Genomic DNA, 22,932 nt, shown 5'->3' with positions numbered 1-22,932 from the left:
GCCCGATGACACACACAATGTGTCTATTTCAGGGTTTTAATAAAAGCAAACATTTCTGAAATTTTATATTTCTAATAATTTTAATTTATTTGGGCAATAGGTTGATTTTAAAACAAGTATTTTTTATAATCATATTCAGACAACTTCCGTGTTGTCTGTGACGGGGTTGAAGGTAAATGCTGTCCATATCAGACAACGTCCGTGTTGTCTGTGACGGGGTTGAAGGTAAATGCTGTCCATATCAGACAACTTCCGTGTTGTCTGTGACGGGGTTGAAGGTAAATGCTGTCCATATCAGACAACTTCCGTGTTGTCTGTGACGGGGTTGAAGGTAAATGCTGTCCATATCAGACAACTTCCGTGTTGTCTGTGACGGGGTTGAAGGTAAATGCTGTCCATATCAGACAACTTCCGTGTTGTCTGTGACGGGGTTGAAGGTAAATGCTGTCCATATCAGACAACTTCCGTGTTGTCTGTGACGGGGTTGAAGGTAAATGCTGTCCATATCAGACAACTTTAAATCCGGAGGTGAGAAACCACGTGTTTTCTTGAAGGTTTAATATTTTCTTCATTTTGTGGGGGGTTCAGAAAATGCATTTATTAAAGTTTATTTTAAAAAGTATATATTACCGCAGCTCAAGAATGACCCTGTGGGACTGATGTCATGTTAGTTCTTCCCATTCCTTGGAGTTGAGCCCCCCCCCCTTAACCTAATAGATAAAACAATATGCTGTGTGCTGAGACATTCCTTTTGATCAATGGCCTGTGATACTGGAGCACCGGGCCTGTGATACTGGAGCACCGGGCCTGTGATACTGGAGCATCGGGCCTGTGATACTGGAGCACCGGGCCTGTGATACTGGAGCATCGGGCCTGTGATACTGGAGCATCGGGCCTGTGATACTGGAGCATCGGGCCTGTGATACTGGAGCATCGGGCCTGTGATACTGGAGCATCGGGCCTGTGATACTGGAGCATCGGGCCTGTGATACTGGAGCACCGGGCCTGTGATACTGGAGCATCGGGCCTGTGATACTGGAGCACCGGGCCTGTGATACTGGAGCATCGGGCCTGTGATACTGGAGCATCGGGCCTGTGATACTGGAGCACCGGGCCTGTGATACTGGAGCACCGGGCCTGTGATACTGGAGCATCGGGCCTGTGATACTGGAGCATCGGGCCTGTGATACTGGAGCATCGGGCCTGTGATACTGGAGCATCGGGCCTGTGATACTGGAGCATCGGGCCTGTTCTGTCTAGTCATCTACACCTCTGACTGAGTATCTCGTCTACCTTCTGAGTATCTCTTCTACCTTCTGAGCATCTCTTCTATCTTCTGAGCATCTCTTCTATCTTCTGAGTATCTCTCATACTACCTTCTGAGTATCTCTTCTACCTTCTGAGTATCTCTTCTACCTTCTGAGTGTCTCTCATTCCTTCTGAGTATCTCTCATACCTTCTGAGTATCTCTCATACCTTCTGAGTATCTCTTCTACCTTCTGAGTATCTCTCATTCCTTCTGAGTATATCTCATTCCTTCTGAGTATCTCTCATTCCTTCTGAGTATCTCTCATTCCTTCTGAGTATCTCTTCTACCTTCTGAGTATCTCTCATACCTTCTGAGTATCTCTCATACCTTCTGAGTATCTCTCATTCCTTCTGAGTATCTCTTCTACCTTCTGAGTATCTCTTCTACCTTCTGAGTATCTCTCATACCTTCTGAGTATCTCTCATACCTTCTGAGTATCTCTTCTACCTTCTGAGTATCTGTTCTATCTTCTGAGCATCTCTTCTATCTTCTGAGTATCTCTCATACCTTCGGAGTATCTCTCATACCTTCGGAGTATCTCTTCTATCTTCTGAGTATCTCTTCTACCTTCTGAGTATCTCTTCTACCTTCTGAGTATCTCTTCTACCTTCTGAGTGTCTCTTCTACCTTCTGAGTGTCTCTCATTCCTTCTGAGTATCTCTCATACCTTCTGAGTATCTCTCATACCTCCTGAGTATCTCTCATACCTTCTGAGTATCTCTCATTCCTTCTGAGTATCTCTCATTCCTTCTGAGTATCTCTCATTCCTTCTGAGTATCTCTCATACCTTCTGAGTATCTCTCATACCTTCTGAGTATTTCTCATACCTTCTGAGTATCTCTTCTACCTTCTGAGTATCTCATACCTTCTGAGTATCTCTTCTACCTTCTGAGTATCTCTCATTCCTTCTGAGTATCTCTCATACCCTCTGAGTATCTCTCATATCTTCTGAGTATCTCTTCTACCTTCTGAGTATCTGTTCTATCTTCTGTACCAAGACCTCCTAGACCTGGCTACGGCTCGGTTAACCATTCACAAGAGTAACAACTGAGAGATAAACACCTACACGAAGCACAACACTGCTTACCATATTTTATTTATAGTCCATATCGGGGCTGTCAAACTCACTTTGCCACAGAGGCTGCATCTTCAACGAGGTCTGAAGGGCCGAACTGAGAATTGGTGATATTTCCTCTATCCGTCGTTTTTTGGGGATTTGCCGATACTCCCCGAATGTCTAGTTTTCATTTAGGTGACTATTAGCGAGCTGGACATACTTTGGAAGTAGATCCATTATAATTTCTAATATTTTTTTTTTTTTTGTGGGGGGGTTTTAGTCTATTTAAAGTTTTGGGACCCCACCCAGGTGGTTTTTACTCAAACCTCCCGTGGGCTGTATGTTTGACACCCCTGGTCTATATATAACACTACAATGCAAATAGAACAGAAGGCATCACTACTTTTATTCATTGTCATTATTTAGTTACCATCCATGTTATTAAATAGACACACTGTTTTTTGTAAGAAACAATATTAAGGCATTGTTGTACATGTAACAGAACAGACATGTAGATTTCACTTCAGGAGGGGGAAAAAGGTTACAGTCATTGAGCTGGAAGCAGAAGACAACGGCTACAACGGCTACAGAGGTGTGTAGTTACAAGGCTAGGGGTTGGTGCTAAACGCACTGCACTGTTGACGATGCACCTTCCGAAGCCACTTTCCACAAAGTGTGCAGAGTGCATTCATGACGAACGCTGTGGATGTCGGCTCATGCGTCAAAATTAGCTTTTAAAGTCCAGCCCTGCCTAGCACTGAATCTGAATGTTGAAACCCTTCTTAGGACCGGATCAGAATGTGGAACCCCAGTCTAAAACCGGATCAGAATGTGGAACCCCAGCCTAAAACCGGATCAGAATGTGGAACCCCAGCCTAAAACCGGATCAGAATGTGGAAGCCCGGCCTAAAACCGGATCAGAATGTGGAAGCCCGGCCTAAAACCGGATCAGAATGTGGAACCCCGGCCCAGGACCGGATCAGAACGTGGAACCCCGGCCGAGGACCGGATCAGAATGTGGAACCCCGGCCTAAAACCGGATCAGAATGTGAAACCCCAGCCTAAAACCGGATCAGAATGCGGAAGCCCGGCATAGGACCAGATCAGAATGTGGAACCCCAGCCTAAAACCGGATCAGAATGTGGAACCCCAGTCTAAAACCGGATCAGAATGTGGAACCCCAGTCTAAAACTGGATCAGAATGTGGAACCCCAGCCTAAAACCGGATCAGAATGTGGAACCCCAGCCTAAAACCGGATCAGAATGTGGAACCCCAGCCTAAAACCGGATCAGAATGTGGAAGCCCGGCATAGGACCAGATCAGAATGTGGAACCCCAGCCTAAAACCGGATCAGAATGTGGAACCCCAGTCTAAAACCGGATCAGAATGTGGAACCCCAGCCTAAAACCGGATCAGAATGTGGAAGCCCGGCCTAAAACCGGATCAGAATGTGGAAGCCCGGCCTAAAACCGGATCAGAATGTGGAAGCCCGGCCTAAAACCGGATCAGAATGTGGAACCCCGGCCCAGGACCGGATCAGAATGTGGAACCCCGGCCGAGGACCGGATCAGAATGTGGAACCCCGGCCTAAAACCGGATCACAATGTGAAACCCCAGCCTAAAACCGGATCAGAATGCGGAAGCCCGGCATAGGACCAGATCAGAATGTGGAACCCCAGCCTAAAACCGGATCAGAATGTGGAACCCCAGTCTAAAACCGGATCAGAATGTGGAACCCCAGTCTAAAACTGGATCAGAATGTGGAACCCCAGCCTAAAACCGGATCAGAATGTGGAACCCCAGTCTAAAACCGGATCAGAATGTGGAACCCCAGCCTAAAACCGGATCAGAATGTGGAACCCCAGTCTAAAACCGGATCAGAATGTGGAACCCCAGTCTAAAACCGGATCAGAATGTGGAAGCCCAGCCTAAAACCGGATCAGAATGTGGAAGCCCAGCCTAAAACCAGATCAGAATGTGGAACCCCGGCCCAGGACCGGATCAGAATGTGGAACCCCAGTCTAAAACCGGATCAGAATGTGGAAGCCCAGCCTAAAACCGGATCAGAATGTGGAAGCCCAGCCTAAAACCAGATCAGAATGTGGAACCCCAGTCTAAAACCGGATCAGAATGTGGAACCCCAGTCTAAAACCGGATCAGAATGTGGAAGCCCAGCCTAAAACCGGATCAGAATGTGGAAGCCCAGCCTAAAACCGGATCAGAATGTGGAACCCGTCTAAAACCGGATCAGAATGTGGAACCCCAGTCTAAAACCGGATCAGAATGTGGAAGCCCAGCCTAAAACCGGATCAGAATGTGGAAGCCCAGCCTAAAACCAGATCAGAATGTGGAACCCCGGCCCAGGACCGGATCAGAATGTGGAACCCCGGCCGAGGACCGGATCAGAATGTGGAACCCAAGTCTAAAACCGGATCAGAATGTGGAAACCCAGCCTAAAACCGGATCAGAATGTGGAACCCCAGCCTAAAACCGGATCAGAATGCGGAAGCCCGGCATAGGACCAGATCAGAATGTGGAACCCCAGCCTAAAACCGGATCAGAATGTGGAACCCCAGTCTAAAACCGGATCAGAATGTGGAACCCCAGTCTAAAACCGGATCAGAATGTGGAACCCCAGTCTAAAACCGGATCAGAATGTGGAACCCCAGCCTAAAACCGGATCAGAATGTGGAACCCCAGTCTAAAACCGGATCAGAATGTGGAACCCCAGCCTAAAACCGGATCAGAATGTGGAACCGCAGTCTAAAACCGGATCAGAATTTGGAACCCCAGTCTAAAACCGGATCAGAATGTGGAAGCCCAGCCTAAAACCGGATCAGAATGTGGAAGCCCAGCCTAAAACCGGATCAGAATGTGGAACTCCGGCCCAGGACCAGATCAGAATGTGGAACCCCGGCCGAGGACCGGATCAGAATGTGGAACCCCAGCCTAAAACCGTATCAGAATGTGGAACCCCAGCCTAAAACCGGATCAGAATGTGGAACCCCGGCCCAGGACTGGATCAGAATGTGGAACCCCAGCCTAAAACCGGATCAGAATGTGGAACGCCAGTCTAAAACCGGATCAGAATGTGGAAGCCCGGCCTAGGACCGGATCAGAATGTGGAACCCCAGCCTAAAACCGGATCAGAATGTGGAACCCCAGTCTAAAACCGTATCAGAATGTGGAACCCCAGCCTAAAACCGGATCAGAATGTGGAACCCCGGCCCAGGACTGGATCAGAATGTGGAACCCCAGCCTAAAACCGGATCAGAATGTGGAACGCCAGTCTAAAACCGGATCAGAATGTGGAAGCCCAGTCTAAAACCGGATCAGAATGTGGAACCCCAGTCTAAAAACAGATCAGAATGTGGAACCCCAGTCTAAAACCGGATCAGAATGTGGAACCCCAGTCTAAAACCGGATCAGAATGTGGAACCCCAGCCTAAAACCGGATCAGAATGTGGAACCCCAGTCTAAAACCGGATCAGAATGTGGAACCCCAGTCTAAAACCATTTCAGAATGTGGAACCCCAGTCTAAAACCGGATCAGAATGTGGAACCCCAGTCTAAAACCGGATCAGAATGTGGAACCCCAGTCTAAAAGCAGATCAGAATGTGGAACCCCAGTCTAAAACCGGATCAGAATGTGGAACCCCAGTCTAAAACCGGATCAGAATGTGGAACCCCAGTCTAAAACCGGATCAGAATGTGGAACCCCAGTCTAAAACCATTTCAGAATGTGGAAACCCAGTCTAAAACCGGATCAGAATGTGGAAACCCAGCCTTAAACCGGATCAGAATGTGGAAGCCCAGCCTAAAACCGGATCAGAATGTGGAACCCCAGTCTAAAACCGGATCAGAATGTGGAAGCCCAGCCTAAAACCGGATCAGAATGTGGAACCCCAGTCTAAAACCGGATCAGAATGTGGAACCCCAGCCTAAAACCGGATCAGAATGTGGAAGCCCAGTCTAAAACCGGATCAGAATGTGGAACCCCAGCCTAAAACCGGATCAGAATGTGGAAGACCGGCATAGGACCAGATCAGAATGTGGAACCCCAGCCCAAAACCGGATCAGAATGTGGAACCCCAGTCTAAAACCGGATCAGAATGTGGAACCCCAGTCTAAAACCGGATCAGAATGTGGAACCCCAGTCTAAAACCGGATCAGAATGTGGAAGCCCAGCCTAAAACCGGATCAGAATGTGGAAGCCCAGCCTAAAACCGGATCAGAATGTGGAACCCCAGCCTAAAACCGGATCAGAATGTGGAACCCCGGCCCAGGACTGGATCAGAATGTGGAACCCCAGCCTAAAACCGGATCAGAATGTGGAAGCCCAGTCTAAAACCGGATCAGAATGTGGAAGCCCGGCCTAGGAACGGATCAGAATGTGGAACCCCGGCCCAGAACCGGATCAGAATGTGGAACACCGGGCCTAGGACTGGATCAGAATGTGGAATCCCGGCCTAGGACCGGATCAGAATGTGGAACCCCGGCCCAGGACCGGATCGGAATGTGGAACCCCAGTCTAAAACCGGATCAGAATGTGGAACCCCAGTCTAAAACCGGATCAGAATGTGGAACCCCAGTCTAAAACCAGATCAGAATGTGGAACCCCAGTCTAAAACCGGATCAGAATGTGGAACCCCAGTCTAAAACCGGATCAGAATGTGGAAGCCCAGCCTAAAACCGGATCAGAATGTGGAAGCCCAGCCTAAAACCGGATCGAAATGTAGAAGCCCAGCCTAAAACCGGATCAGAATGTGGAACCCCGGCCCAGGACCAGATCAGAATGTGGAACCCCGGCCGAGGACCGGATCAGAATGTGGAACCCCAGCCTAAAACCGGATCAGAATGTGGAACCCCAGCCTAAAACCGGATCAGAATGTGGAACCCCGGCCCAGGACTGGATCAGAATGTGGAACCCCAGCCTAAAACCGGATCAGAATGTGGAACCCCAGTCTAAAACCGGATCAGAATGTGGAAGCCCGACCTAGGACCGGATCAGAATGTGGAACCCCGGCCCAGAACCGGATCAGAATGTGGAACCCCGGGCCTAGGACCGGATCAGAATGTGGAATCCCAGCCTAGGACCGGATCAGAATGTGGAACCCCAGCCTAGGACCGTATCAGAATGTGGAACCCCGGCCCAGGACCGGATCAGAATGTGGAACCCCAGCCTAAAACCGGATCAGAATGTGGAACCCCAGTCTAAAACCAGATCAGAATGTGGAACCCCAGTCTAAAACCGGATCAGAATGTGGAAACCCAGGCTTAAACCGGATCAGAATGTGGAAACCCAGCCTTAAACCGGATCAGAATGTGGAACCCCAGTCTAAAACCGGATCAGAATGTGGAACCCCAGTCTAAAACCGAATCAGAATGTGGAAGCCCAGCCTAAAACCGGAACAGAATGTGGAAGCCCAGCTGAAAACCGGATCAGAATGTGGAACCCCGGCCCAGGACCGGATCAAAATGTGGAACCCCGGCCGAGGACCGGATTAGAATGTGGAACCCCAGCCTAAAACCGGATCAGAATGTGGAACCCCAGTCTAAAACCGGATCAGAATGTGGAACCCCAGTCTAAAACCGGATCAGAATGTGGAACCCCAGTCTAAAACCGGATCAGAATGTGGAAACCCAGCCTTAAACCGGATCAGAATGTGGAACCCCAGTCTAAAACCGGATAAGAATGTGGAACCCCAGCCTAAAACCGGATCAGAATGTGGAAGCCCAGCCTAAAACCGGATCAGAATGTGGAACCCCGGCCCAGGACCGGATCAGAATGTGGAACCCCAGCCTAAAACCGGATCAGAATGTGGAACCCCAGTCTAAAACCGGATCAGAATGTGGAACCCCGGCCCAGGACCGGATCAGAATGTGGAACCCCGGGCCTAGGACCGGATCAGAATGTGGAACCCCGGCCCAGGACCGGATCAGAATGTGGAACCCCGGCCGAGGACCGGATCAGAATGTGGAACCCCAGCCTAAAACCGGATCAGAATGTGGAACCCCAGCCTAAAACCGGATCAGAATGTGGAACCCCGGCCCAGGACTGGATCAGAATGTGGAACCCCAGCCTAAAACCGGATCAGAATGTGGAACCCAAGTCTAAAACCGGATCAGAATGTGGAAGCCCGGCCTAGGACCGGATCAGAATGTGGAACCCCGGCCCAGAACCGGATCAGAATGGGGAACCCCGGGCCTAGGACCGGATCAGAATGTGGAATCCCGGCCTAGGACCGGATCAGAATGTGGAACCCCGGCCTAGGACCGTATCAGAATGTGGAACCCCGGCCCAGGACCGGATCAGAATGTGGAACCCCAGCCTAAAACCGAATCAGAATGTGGAACCCCGGTCTAAAACCGGATCAGAATGTGGAACCCCAGTCTAAAACCGGATCAGAATGTGGAACCCCGGTCTAAAACCAGATCAGAATGTGGAACCCCAGTCTAAAACCGGATCAGAATGTGGAAACCCAGCCTTAAACCGGATCAGAATGTGGAACCCCAGTCTAAAACCGGATCAGAATGTGAAACCCCAGTCTAAAACCGAATCAGAATGTGGAAGCCCAGCCTAAAACCGGATCAGAATGTGGAAGCCCAGCCTAAAACCGGATCAGAATGTGGAACCCCGGCCCAGGACCGGATCAGAATGTGGAACCCCGGCCGAGGACCGGATCAGAATGTGGAACCCCAGCCTAAAACCGGATCAGAATGTGGAAACCCAGCCTTAAACCGGATCAGAATGTGGAACCCCAGTCTAAAACCGGATCAGAATGTGGAACCCCAGTCTAAAACCGGATCAGAATGTGGAACCCCAGCCTAAAACCGGATCAGAATGTGGAAGCCCGGCATAGGACCAGATCAGAATGTGGAACCCCAGCCTAAAACCGGATCAGAATGTGGAACCCCGGTCTAAAACCGGATCAGAATGTGGAACCCCAGTCTAAAACCGGATCAGAATGTGGAACCCCAGTCTAAAACCGGATCAGAATGTGGAACCCCGGCCGAGGACCGGATCAGAATATGGAACCCCAGCCTAAAACCGGATCAGAATGTGGAACCCCAGTCTAAAACCGGATCAGAATGTGGAACCCCGGCCGAGGACCGGATCAGAATATGGAACCCCAGCCTAAAACCGGATCAGAATGTGGAACCCCAGCCTAAAACCGGATCAGAATGTGGAAGCCCGGCATAGGACCAGATCAGAATGTGGAACCCCAGCCTAAAACCGGATCAGAATGTGGAACCCCGGTCTAAAACCGGATCAGAATGTGGAACCCCAGTCTAAAACCGGATCAGAATGTGGAACCCCAGTCTAAAACCGGATCAGAATGTGGAACCCCGGCCGAGGACCGGATCAGAATATGGAACCCCAGCCTAAAACCGGATCAGAATGTGGAACCCCAGCCTAAAACCGGATCAGAATGTGGATCCCCGGCCCAGGACTGGATCAGACTGTGGAAGCCCGGCATAGGACCAGATCAGAATGTGGAACCCCAGCCTAAAACCGGATCAGAATGTGGAACCCCAGTCTAAAACCGGATCAGAATGTGGAACCCCAGTCTAAAACCGGATCAGAATGTGGAAGCCCAGCCTAAAACCGGATCAGAATGTGGAAGCCCAGCCTAAAACCGGATCAGAATGTGGAAGCCCAGCCTAAAACCGGATCAGAATGTGGAACCCCGGCCCAGGACCGGATCAGAATGTGGAACCCCGGCCGAGGACCGGATCAGAATGTGGAACCCCAGCCTAAAACCGGATCAGAATGTGGAACCCCAGCCTAAAACCGGATCAGAATGTGGAACCCCGGCCCAGGACTGGATCAGAATGTGGAACCCCAGCCTAAAACCAGATCAGAATGTGGAACCCCAGTCTAAAACCGGATCAGAATGTGGAAGCCCGGCCTAGGACCGGATCAGAATGTGGAACCCCGGCCCAGGACCGGATCAGAATGTGGAACCCCGGGCCTAGGACCGGATCAGAATGTGGAATCCCGGCCTAGGACCGGATCAGAATGTGGAATCCCGGCCTAGGACCGGATCAGAATGTGGAATCCCGGCCTAGGACCGGATCAGAATGTGGAACACCAGCCTAGGACCAGATCAGAACGCTTTAAAAGTGCCATCATAGCTAATAGTCAGGTTCAGTTTCAGGAAAAGCCTTGTTAAGCCTGATGTTAAGAGGAGGATTTGTAGCTGCTTCATTGTTGGGGGGATTTACATCATCTGATATGATTTCTGGAAACCATCTACATGCTCCTCCCACTGACATAGTAAACAAACTATATACTCCTCCCACTGACATAGTAAACAAACTATATGCTCCTCCCGCTGACATAGTAAACAAACTATATGCTCCTCCCACTGACATAGTAAACAAACGATATGCTCCTCCCACTGACATAGTAAACAAACTATATGCTCCTCCCACTGACATAGTAAACAAACTATATGCTCCTCCCACTGACATAGAACACAATCTACATGCTCCTCCCACTGACATAGAAAACAAACTACATACTCCTCCCACTGACATAGTAAACAAACGATATGCTCCTCCCACTGACATAGAAAACAAACTACATGCTCCTCCCACTGACATAGAAAACAAACTATATGCTCCTCCCACTGACATAGAAAACAAACTATATGCTCCTCCCACTGACATAGAAAACAAACTATATGCTCCTCCCACTGACATAGTAAACAAACTACATGCTCCTCCCACTGACATAGAAAACAATCCTGGTTTGTAGATTTCCAGTATCAGAAGAAAATAAAATGTTAAGAAAGCTTCCGGAATATTGCCATCCTAATCTGGCACTACTAGCAGAGATGTGGCTAGCATCTCTCTCTCTCTCTCTCTCTCTCTCTCTCTCTCTCTCTCTCTCCTTCTAGCAGAGGGAAAAGCGTCGAGAGTTTATGTTCATCTTGGTGACCCCTATGAGTCTCAGCGGGGTGGAGAGTCCGAACCCGGGGGTGACGGGGGAGTCAAAGAGCAGGTCGCTCAACTCATCTCTCTCCTCCAGCCCGTAGGTGGCATCGTTGAGCATGCGGCGGTGCTGGTGACACGTCTGCTCGATCTTCAGTTTGTTGATGTCGCTATGGAGGCGCATCAGCTGATGGGCCAACTGCTGGTCCTGGAGAGGCATTTCATTCTGGAGGGAGGGGATAGAGATTTAGGGATAGATTAGAAACTGACCGTGGAAGATCTGCATTGTAATGCTAATGACATTTTAACGTTAATTTCCGATTGAGCCGACAGATGCAAAGTTTACTGTGAACGTAGAAAAGTCTCTGTGAACGTAGAAACATTGTCCGGATTTAATAGTTTGTTTCTAATGTTGACAGTAGATGTTAACGCCAGTGTGTCGGTAATATGGTCACCGCAACAGCCCTAGGTGTAGTCTGGCCTTAACAACAGAGGGTGTAGTCTGGCCTTAACAACAGAGGGTGTAGTCTGGCCTTAACAACAGAGGGTGTAGTCTGGCCTTAACAACAGAGGGTGTAGTCTGGCCTTAACCACAGAGGGTGTAGTCTGGCCTTAACCACAGGTGTGTAGTCTGGCCTTAACCACAGGGGTGTAGTCTGGCCTTAACAACAGAGGGTGTAGTCTGTCCTTAACCACAGGTGTGTAGTCTGGCCTTAACCACAGAGAGTGTAGTCTGGCCTTAACCACAGAGGGTGTAGTCTGGCCTTAACCACAGAAGGTGTAGTCTGGCCTTAACCACAGAGGGTGTAGTCTGGCCTTAACCACAGAGGGTGTAGTCTGGCCTTAACCACAGAGGGTGTAGTCTGGCCTTAACCACAGAGGGTGTAGTCTGGCCTTAACAACAGAGGGTGTAGTCTGGCCTTAACAACAGAGGGTGTAGTCTGGCCTTAACAACAGGGGTGTAGTCTGGCCTTAACCACAGAAGGTGTAGTCTGGCCTTAACAACAGAGGGTGTAGTCTGGCCTTAACAACAGAGGGTGTAGTCTGGCCTTAACAACAGAGGGTGTAGTCTGGCCTTAACAACAGAGGGTGTAGTCTGGCCTTAACAACAGAGGGTGTAGTCTGGCCTTAACCACAGAGGGTGTAGTCTGGCCTTCACAACAGAGGGTGTAGTCTGGCCTTAACAACAGAGGGTGTAGTCTGGCCTTAACCACAGAGGGTGTAGTCTGGCCTTAACAACAGAGGGTGTAGTCTGGCCTTAACCACCAAGGGTGTAGTCTGGCCTTAACAACAGAGGGTGTAGTCTGGCCTTAACCACAGAGGGTGTAGTCTGGCCTTAACAACAGAGGGTGTAGTCTGGCCTTAACAACAGAGGGTGTAGTCTGGCCTTAACAACAGAGGGTGTAGTCTGGCCTTAACCACCAAGGGTGTAGTCTGGCCTTAACCACCAAGGGTGTAGTCTGGCCTTAACCACCAAGGGTGTAGTCTGGCCTTAACCACCAAGGGTGGTTAATTTCCCCAAATTCCCAACTTTTCCAGAAATCCTGGTTGGAGGATTCTGGATTTCATGCTGCTTATTACATCCTGATATTGATCTTGATATTGATCTTCGGTATTCTACAATCAGGATTTCTGGAAAACCTTGGAATTTTGAGAAAGTTTGACTGGATTTTTAAACTCTCATTGGCAGGAAGCCCCTCTCCCTAGCATTGACAGGAAGCCCCTCTCCCTAGCATTGACAGGAACCCCCTCTCCCTAGCATTGACAGGAAACCCCTCTCCCTAGCATTGACAGGAAGCCCATCTCCCTAACATTGACAGGAACCCCCTCTCCCTAGCACTGACAGGAAGCCCCTCTCCCTAACATTGACAGGAAGCCCATCTCCCTAACATTGACAGGAACCCCCTCTCCCTAGCACTGACAGGAAGCCCCTCTCCTTAACATTGACAGGAACCCCCTCTCCCTAGCATTGACAGGAACCCCCTCTCCCTAGCTTTGACAGGAAGCCACTCTCACTTGAATTCAGTTGTATTGGAGATAGAGCACTGAACCAAGAAACAGTCACCAATACTTCTGTTGCTCTCACCAGTTCTTTCCTGAGCCACCCCACAGCCTCATCGATGTTCTTAAATCTCCTCGGCACTCCAGAGGGCAGGCTGTGCTGCCAGGTCAAACCCGAGGCCAGGAGGCTCTCTCTGGGTTCCCCCGGTTGTCGTTTGGCCTTCTCCTGCTCCTCTTGTTGCTCTGCGTGGAGCTCCTGCTGTAGCTGTGGTTCAGCCAGACATTTGGTGCTCTCACTGTCTGACCTGCCCTCACTCTGGGGCACTACCCGTTGTTCTTCTGGCTCCACTAAGTCCCTGGTGCTCTGCTGTGGTACAATCAGGGTTTTGGTGCTATGGGCCTCTAAACGGGCCTTCCACTCGAGGTAGGACAGCCTCCGTGTTTCCAGCCTCAGCTTCTGCGCCAGGGCCTTGAGGTTCATCATATGGTCTTCTGAAGCCGAACCCACCTTCTCCTCCTCCTCCTCCTCCACCTGGTCAATCAATCAAACAAATGTTTTTTATTAAGCCTGTTTTTAATTCAGAAAATGGTGCTTTACAGTAACCCGGCCTAGACCCCAAAGTAGAAACACATGTCGGAGAAACTAGCCTCGCGAGCCACACTAATGTCGCGAGCTGACATAAATGTGTTACATGTATGAAGCTCGCAAGATCAGTGTGGCTCGCGAGGCTATTAGGGAAAAACTCCCTAGAAGATCAGTGTGGCTCGCGAGGCTATTGGGGAAAAACTCCCTAGAAGATCAGTGTGGCTCGCGAGGCTATTGGGGAAAAACTCCCTAGAAGATCAGTGTGGCTCGCGAGGCTATTGGGGAAGAACTCCCTAGAAGATCAGTGTGGCTCGCGAGGCTATTGGGGAAAAACTCCCTAGAAGATCAGTGTGGCTCGTGAGGCTATTGGGAAAAACTCCCTAGAAGATCAGTGTGGCTCGCGAGGCTATTGGGGAAGAACTCCCTAGAAGATCAGTGTGGCTCGCGAGGCTATTGGGAAAAACTCCCTAGAAGATCAGTGTGGCTCACGAGGCTATTGGGGAAAAACTCCCTAGAAGATCAGTGTGGCTCGCGAGGCTATTGGGGAAGTACTCCCTAGAAGATCAGTGTGGCTCGCGAGGCTATTGGGGAAGAACTCCCTAGAAGGAAGAAACCTATAGAGAAACCAGGCACAGATGGGAGGCCCATTCTCTTTTGGCAGTATACCGGGTGTGGTCATGAGGGACAGATTGTTTCTCACCTGGTCTGTCTCCTCCACCTGGTCCCAGGCACTATACACCTTGATCCTGGGGGTGGAGCCTGCTTCCATGACAACCCCGGGAATAAGAACCACACCTGGCTACCAGAATCAAACTAGTGGAAGTAGTCAAGAGAAGTTGGTCGCAGTATGATGTACTCTTCACCGGGCCCTCCGTCGCTCTGACTTGTGTTTGTGAGCGGGTGGTTGTAGATCTTGTCAGAATAGATTAGAACAATTCTTTGTTCTACCTGTGTTCTAGATTGTTGTAGCTCTATCCTGTAAAATGGTGGTTATGGCCCTTTGTGCTGTGGTTTAATTCAATGTAATAGACCATTCTCTGTGGGTGTGAGAAGGAAGTTCTAGATCTTGCGTCACCATTCTGACTGGCTCTGATGGTTTCTTTATGAGGACAGCACAAAGACAGAGGTAATCCAGATTAGGATTTAAGTAACTTTGAAAAAAGCCTCCTTCATTGAGAGCTCCCTCTTCAAAGCTTCCTCTGTGTATCCTTGGTGTTTCCAGTCTGGGATGAGGATGAGACGTCCTCTTGTGTCTACGAATCAAAGACACGAACAGAGAAAACAATGAGGTCAAATATAATGTTTTTTTCCCCCCACACTTGCTGAGTAAATCAGATTGAAGCTTCTCTGGTCTGAGCAAATCAGAAATGACTTGCCTAAAATGATTCAGGTCAGCCTTAGTTCCCACTGTCTGTTGACGTGGGAGTTTTATACAGGCTTCTGTGTCCCAAATTGCGCCCTACTATTCCCTAGTCATACGTGGTGCACTGTGAAGGTAACAGGGAACCGTTTGGAATGCAGCAGTACTGTTTGGAATGCAGCCGTACAGTATATAGGTAACAGGAAACCGTTTGGAATGCAGCCGTACAGTATACAGGTAACAGGGAACCGTTTGGAATGCAGCCGTACAGTATATAGGTAACAGGAAACCGTTTGGAATGCAGCCGTACAGTATTTAGGTAACAGGGAACCGTTTGGAATGCAGCCGTACAGTATATAGGTAACAGGGAACCGTTTGGAATGCAGCCGTACAGTATTTAGGTAACAGGGAACCGTTTGGAATGCAGCCGTACAGTATATAGGTAACAGGGAACCGTTTGGAATGCAGCCGTACAGTATATAGGTAACAGGAAACCGTTTGGAATGCAGCCGTACAGTATATAGGTAACAGGGAACCGTTTGGAATGCAGCAGTACTGTTTGGAATGCAGCCGTACAGTATATAGGTAACAGGGAACCGTTTGGAATGCAGCCGTACAGTATATAGGTAACAGGGAACCGTTTGGAATGCAGCCGTACAGTATATAGGTAACAGGAAACCGTTTGGAATGCAGCCGTACAGTATATAGGTAACAGGGAACCGTTTGGAATGCAGCCGTACAGTATATAGGTAACAGGAAACCGTTTGGAATGCAGCCGTACAGTATATAGGTAACAGGGAACCGTTTGGAATGCAGCTGTACAGTATATAGGTAACAGGAAACCGTTTGGAATGCAGCCGTACAGTATACAGGTAACAGGAAACCGTTTGGAATGCAGCCGTACAGTATATAGGTAACAGGAAACCGTTTGGAATGCAGCCGTACAGTATACAGGTAACAGGGAACCGTTTGGAATGCAGCCGTACAGTATATAGGTAACAGGAAACCGTTTGGAATGCAGCCGTACAGTATATAGGTAACAGGGAACCGTTTGGAATGCAGCCGTACAGTATATAGGTAACAGGAAACTGTTTGGAATGCAGCCGTACAGTATATAGGTAACAGGAAACCGTTTGGAATGCAGCCGTACAGTATATAGGTAACAGGAAACCGTTTGGAATGCAGCCGTACAGTATATAGGTAACAGGGAACCGTTTGGAATGCAGCCGTACAGTATATAGGTAACAGGGAACCGTTTGGAATGCAGCAGTACTGTTTGGAATGCAGCCGTACAGTATATAGGTAACAGGAAACCGTTTGGAATGCAGCCGTACAGTATACAGGTAACAGGAAACCGTTTGGAATGCAGACGTACAGTATACAGGTAACAGGGAACCGTTTGGAATGCAGCCGTACAGTATACAGGTACTGTCTGACATGAAACATGCCCTTGGTTTAATTTCTATCAGGTCATTGATCACTGCCCTGCCTATCACACATAATGTACATTTACATTAAAATCCATAGTAACTAAGACAGTTGTCATAATGGATAATATAATTCATTTTTTATCCTCATGTTGTGTAGTAAATATTTCAGTTAATATTTTCATAGTTTTTTCCTGTGAAGCACATTGTGCTGTGTTCCATGTCTGAAATGTTCTGTATAAATAAAGTTTGATTTGATTAGAATGCAGGGGTTCTCAAACCTCTGTTCTCAAATGTTATAGCTCTGAACTAGCTCACTGGAGTCATCTTTTCAATGGCTTCATAATAAATTCATTCATAATGAATTAACATCTTGAATTAATTCTGATTCATGTTGAATCCATTCTGATTCATGTTGAATCCATTCTGATTCATGTTGAATTCATTCTGATTAATGTTGAATCAATTCTGATTCAGGTTGAATCCATTCTGATTCATGTTGACTCCATTCTGATTCATGTTGACTCCATTCTGATTCATGTTGAATCCATTCTGATTCATGTTGAATCCATTCTGATTCATGTTGAATCCAATCGGATTCATGTTGAATCCATTCTGATTCATGTTGAAACCATTCTGATTCATGTTGAAACCATTCTGATTCATGTTGAATCCATTCTGATTCATGTTGAAACCATTCTGATTCATGTTGAAACCATTCTGATTCATGTTGAAACCATTCTGATTCATGTTGACTCCATTCTGATTCATGTTGACTCCATTCTGATTCATGTTGACTCCATTCTGATTCATGTTGAATCCATTCTGATTCATGTTGACTCCATTCTGATTCATGTTGAATCCATTCTGATTCATGTTGAAACCATTCTGATTCATGTTGAAACCATTCTGATTCATGTTGAAACCATTCTGATTCATGTTGAAACCATTCTGATTCATGTTGACTCCATTCTGATTCATGTTGACTCCATTCTGATTCATGTTGACTCCATTCTGATTCATGTTGAATCCATTCTGATTCATGTTGACTCCATTCTGATTCATGTTGAATCCATTCTGATTCATGTTGAAACCATTCTGATTCATGTTGAAACCATTCTGATTCATGTTGACTCCATTCTGATTCATGTTGAAACCATTCTGATTCATGTTGACTCCATTCTGATTCATGTTGACTCCATTCTGATTCATGTTGAATCCATTCTGATCCATGTTGAAACCATTCTGATTCATGTTGAAACCATTCTGATTCATGTTGACTCCATTCTGATTCATGTTGAATCCATTCTGATTCATGTTGAATCCATTCTGATTCATGTTGAAACCATTCTGATTCATGTTGAAACCATTCTGATTCATGTTGAAACAATTCTGATTCATGTTGAAACCATTCTGATTCATGTTGACTCCATTCTGATTCATGTTGACTCTATTCTGATTCATGTTGAATCCATTCTGATTCATGTTGAATCAGGTGTGTTTAGCTCTGGATCAAATCAAATCCTTTGAACAAGATGGAGGTCCCCGAGGAGAGGTTTAGAGAAACCACTGTTACAATACAGACTAGAATAACCATCAAGCCAATGACAAACGTTGTAGAATCAGTAACAAATGTTTTTGTTGTATAACAACCGTGCAAATAGAACTAACTACCGATATGGTTTGGTTGGGAACCTCTTCATAGCTGTTGGTTGTTGCCGTGCATTACAGAGAAATAAAGCACAACCTAGCATGCCTTTCAAACCAATCAGAAACAAGTATTCAACAATGTGGTAGAAATGTCATCCTATGTCAGCACTCCTACTCTGAGACGGTTGATACATGCCCCAGACCTAATCTCTCCAACCTTAATTAATACAACACATCGACCAATGATCTTACAGAGATCAGCACTCCTACTCTGAGATGGTTGATACATGCCCCAGACCTAATCTCTCCAACCTTAATTAATACATCCTGTCAGCACTCCTACTCTGAGACGGTTGATACATGCCCCAGACCTAATCTCTCCAACCTTAATTAATACATCCTATGTCAGCACTCCTACTCTGAGACGGTTGATACATGCCCCAGACCTAATCTCTCCAACCTTAATTAATACATCCTATGTCAGTACTCCTACTCTGAGACGGTTGATACATGCCCCAGACCTAATCTCTCCAACCTTAATTAATACATCCTATGTCAGCACTCCTACTCTGAGACGGTTGATACATGCCCCAGACCTAATCTCTCCAACCTTAATTAATACATCCTATGTCAGCACTCCTACTCTGAGACGGTTGATACATGCCCCAGACCTAATCTCTCCAACCTTAATTAATACATCCTATGTCAGCACTCCTACTCTGAGACGGTTGATACATGCCCCAGACCTAATCTCTCCAACCTTAATTAATACATCCTATGTCAGCACTCCTACTCTGAGACGGTTGATACATGCCCCAGACCTAATCTCTCCAACCTTAATTAATACAACACATCGACCAATGATCTTACAGAGATCAGCACTCCTACTCTGAGATGGTTGATACATGCCCCAGACCTAATCTCTCCAACCTTAATTAATACATCCTGTCAGCACTCCTACTCTGAGACGGTTGATACATGCCCCAGACCTAATCTCTCCAACCTTAATTAATACATCCTATGTCAGCACTCCTACTCTGAGACGGTTGATACATGCCCCAGACCTAATCTCTCCAACCTTAATTAATACATCCTATGTCAGTACTCCTACTCTGAGACGGTTGATACATGCCCCAGACCTAATCTCTCCAACCTTAATTAATACATCCTATGTCAGCACTCCTACTCTGAGACGGTTGATACATGCCCCAGACCTAATCTCTCCAACCTTAATTAATACATCCTATGTCAGCACTCCTACTCTGAGACGGTTGATACATGCCCCAGACCTAATCTCTCCAACCTTAATTAATACATCCTATGTCAGCACTCCTACTCTGAGACGGTTGATACATGCCCCAGACCTAATCTCTCCAACCTTAATTAATACATCCTATGTCAGCACTCCTACTCTGAGACGGTTGATACATGCCCCAGACCTAATCTCTCCAACCTTAAGTAATACAACGCATCGACCAATGATCTTACAGAGATCAGCAGTCCTGCCAAACACACCTCTCCTCTCTCTTGTCTTATAACACTGAACAACAAAATATAAACGCAATATGTAACGATTTTTAAATATTTTACTGAGTTATATTTCATATATGGATATTAGTCAATTGAAATAAATTCATTAGTCCCTAATACATTGATTTCACGTGATTATTTTTTTAAAGGTAGTGCGCGTAGATCAGAAAACCAGTCCGTATATGGTGTGACCACCATTTGCGTCATGCAATGTGACACATCTCCTTCACATGGAGTTGATCAGGCTGTTGATTGTGGCCTGTGGAATGTTGTCCCACTCCTCTTCAATGGGTGTGAGAAGTTGCTGGATATTGGTGGGAACTGGAACACGCTGTCGTATACATCGATCCAGAGCATCCCAAACATGCTCAATGGGTGACATGTCTGGTGAGTATGCAGACCATGGAAGAACTGAGACATTTTCAGCCTCCAGGAATTGGGGCCGTGCATTATCATGCTGAAACATGAGGTGATGAAGGTGGATGAATGGCACAACAATGGGCCTCAGGATCTTGTCACAGTAACTCTGTGCATTAAAATTGCCATCGATAAAATGCAATTGTGTTCGTTGTCCGTAGGTTATGCCTGCCGATACCATAACCCCACCTTCACCATGGGGCACTCTGTTCAGTGGGTGGTGACTCAGTCCAGTCCAGTAACATGACGTTTAGTGTTTGGTGGTTCAGTAACATGATATTTAGTGTTTGGTGATTCAGTTCAGTAACATGACATTTAGTGTTTGGTGGTTCAGTAACATGACATTTAGTGTTTGGTGGTTCAGTAACATGACATTTAGTGTTTGGTGGTTCAGTAACATGACATTTAGTGTTTGGTGATTCAGTTCAGTAACATGACATTTAGTGTTTGGTGATTCAGTTCAGTAACATGACATTTAGTGTTTGGTGATTCAGTCCAGTAACATGACATTTAGTGTTTGGTGGTTCAGTAACAGGACATTTAGTGTTTGGTGATTCAGTTCAGTAACAGGACATTTAGTGTTTGGTGATTCAGTTCAGTAACAGGACATTTAGTGTTTGGTGATTCAGTTCAGTAACATGACATTTAGTGTTTGGTGATTCAGTCCAGTAACATGACATTTAGTGTTTGGTGGTTCAGTAACATGACATTTAGTGTTTGGTGATTCAGTTCAGTAACATGACATTTAGTGTTTGGTGATTCAGTCCAGTAACATGACATTTAGTGTTTGGTGGTTCAGTAACATGACATTTAGTGTTTGGTGGTTCAGTAACATGACATTTAGTGTTTGGTGATTCAGTTCAGTAACATGACATTTAGTGTTTGGTGATTCAGTTCAGTAACATGACATTTAGTGTTTGGTGATTCAGTTCAGTTCAGTAACATGACATTTAGTGTTTGGTGATTCAGTCCAGTCCAGTAACATGACATTTAGTGTTTGGTGGTTCAGTAACATGACATTTAGTGTTTGGTGATTCAGTCCAGTAACAGGACATTTAGTGTTTGGTGATTCAGCCCAGTAACATAACATTTAGTGTTTGGTGATTCAGTCCAGTAACATGACATTTAGTGTTTGGTGGTTCAGTAACATGACATTTAGTGTTTGGTGGTTCAGTAACATGACATTTAGTGTTTGGTGATTCAGTCCAGTAACATGACATTTAGTGTTTGGTGATTCAGCCCAGTCCAGTAACATAGAATTCCGTTTTTTTTTTCTCATCTTTATTCAGATCTGACTCTTTTGTAGACAAAAAAACTTTTCTTAATCAGGATACTGCTGAACTTTTAATGTTCACTCTTGTAGTCATGACTACGTGCTGCATGGAATATCTTGACTGAGACTGTTGTTCAGAAAACATGTGCATTGTCTCTCTCTCACACACACACACACACACACACACACACACACACACACACACACACACATAAATATCACTATTGATCATACAGAAGGCTATAGAGATATTATATTGATCAACAAGGAACTGTGATAAAATAATGTGCGCTAAATAAATACGAAACAATGCGTGCACTGTGCCCTCTATTTATTTGCATTAGGCTGTATCCTCTTTTGCAACAACATTGCAGTAAGATCGAAGCCTGTTCTGAATATGTAAACTGTATCTACAAAGCGTTTACCCGTCATTAGAGCTACCGTGAGAAAAGGCCAGACATTAGGCTACGCATATAGTCCGAGTTAATATTTCAACCGCGTCGAAATTCTCATGGCAGCTTCTGGCATTTCATTTTCCGGGGAGAAACCCTTTTTAAAATGTTTTTTTTTAGATTAGCCCTTACAGCACTGTGCTGCGTTACGCAGTAGTATATTATGACGTTTGAATGACTGAATGACTTCAGAGATTGAAGATGATACATTTATTGAAATGCGCAATGTGATATTCCAATTCATTGGATACACCAATAATGTTACATGTTGCGCTGTTCTATCGCCGTATAGCTTTTTCTACGGCTAAAATACATCATGCTCAAGTATTTTTCTCTTGTGTAGGCCTGAATGTAATAGAATGTAAAGCAGTGTAGGAATCCCCTATTACCAAACTAAATCAGACGCATGCATGGCGCACATTTACCTGGATCGTTCTCGTAACCTATTGCGCGATCGGATTAAATCCAGTCCATCCCTGATTAAAGGCAATTCATTGAAGAGCAGCTTGCGTACACCCGCTATCAGTGATATAAGTAACAGTTATTTCAGTCCAAATTCAGTCCACTTGTTTAAATGTAGGGGATAGTGATGGGTCGTTCACGAGCGAACGGCTCTTTTTGAATGAATCTTTTTGTTCAACGTCGGGAACCGAATCTCATCGGTGAAAGAGCCGTTCATTTGTCTCGCTTATTTGCATACTGCTACTCCTTTTTAAGCTCAAAACAACGTTTTTCGGTTTGGAGCCAAATGAGCCGGCTACTTTACGTGAACCGAGCCAATTGAGCCGACTCACCAAAATTACTCGGAATGCCCATCACTCGTTGGGGAGCATAGGGGCAAAAACAGTTGAGTCAGGAGACCGAGGTTGCCAGGAGACGCCTCGGGAATGCCAGTCAAGTCTCGGCCTCCTGGTCTCCCAAATGGCGCC

General features: G+C 46.6%; 1 protein-coding gene across 1 annotated transcript; it reads right to left on the bottom strand.

The window, feature by feature from the left end:
* Nucleotides 1-11,228: 11,228 nt before the first annotated feature.
* fam167ab (family with sequence similarity 167 member Ab) lies at nucleotides 11,229-22,644 on the bottom strand. Its single transcript, XM_036984570.2, has 4 exons — nucleotides 22,429-22,644; nucleotides 14,595-15,147; nucleotides 13,394-13,840; nucleotides 11,229-11,533 (listed from the first exon to the last, which is right to left on the bottom strand). Exons 2-4 carry the CDS (start codon nucleotides 14,661-14,663, stop codon nucleotides 11,270-11,272), a joined length of 780 nt encoding a protein of 259 aa, XP_036840465.1. The 5' UTR covers nucleotides 14,664-15,147; nucleotides 22,429-22,644; the 3' UTR covers nucleotides 11,229-11,269.
* Between the last annotated feature and the right edge of the window lie 288 nt (nucleotides 22,645-22,932).

Source organism: Oncorhynchus mykiss, chromosome 8 (assembly GCF_057628025.1).
Source record: "Oncorhynchus mykiss isolate SJ-2025 chromosome 8, ASM5762802v1, whole genome shotgun sequence".
NCBI classification, from domain to species: Eukaryota; Metazoa; Chordata; class Actinopteri; order Salmoniformes; family Salmonidae; genus Oncorhynchus; species Oncorhynchus mykiss.
Note: the sequence above shows the minus strand (reverse complement) of the source record. Positions and strands in the feature narration are given on the sequence as shown.

What these genes read in the sequence shown, in the direction of transcription:
- fam167ab (XM_036984570.2), bottom strand. Translation starts at nt 14,663, where the DNA reads ATGGAAGCAGGCTCCACCCCCAGGATCAAGGTGTATAGTGCCTGGGAC. An exon ending in AGGTGGAGGAGACAGACCAG is followed by an intron (nt 13,841 to 14,594) that starts GTGAGAAACAAT and finishes TTGATTGACCAG; the next exon opens with GTGGAGGAGGAGGAGGAGGA. An exon ending in GGTGGCTCAGGAAAGAACTG is followed by an intron (nt 11,534 to 13,393) that starts GTGAGAGCAACA and finishes CCCTCCCTCCAG; the next exon opens with AATGAAATGCCTCTCCAGGA.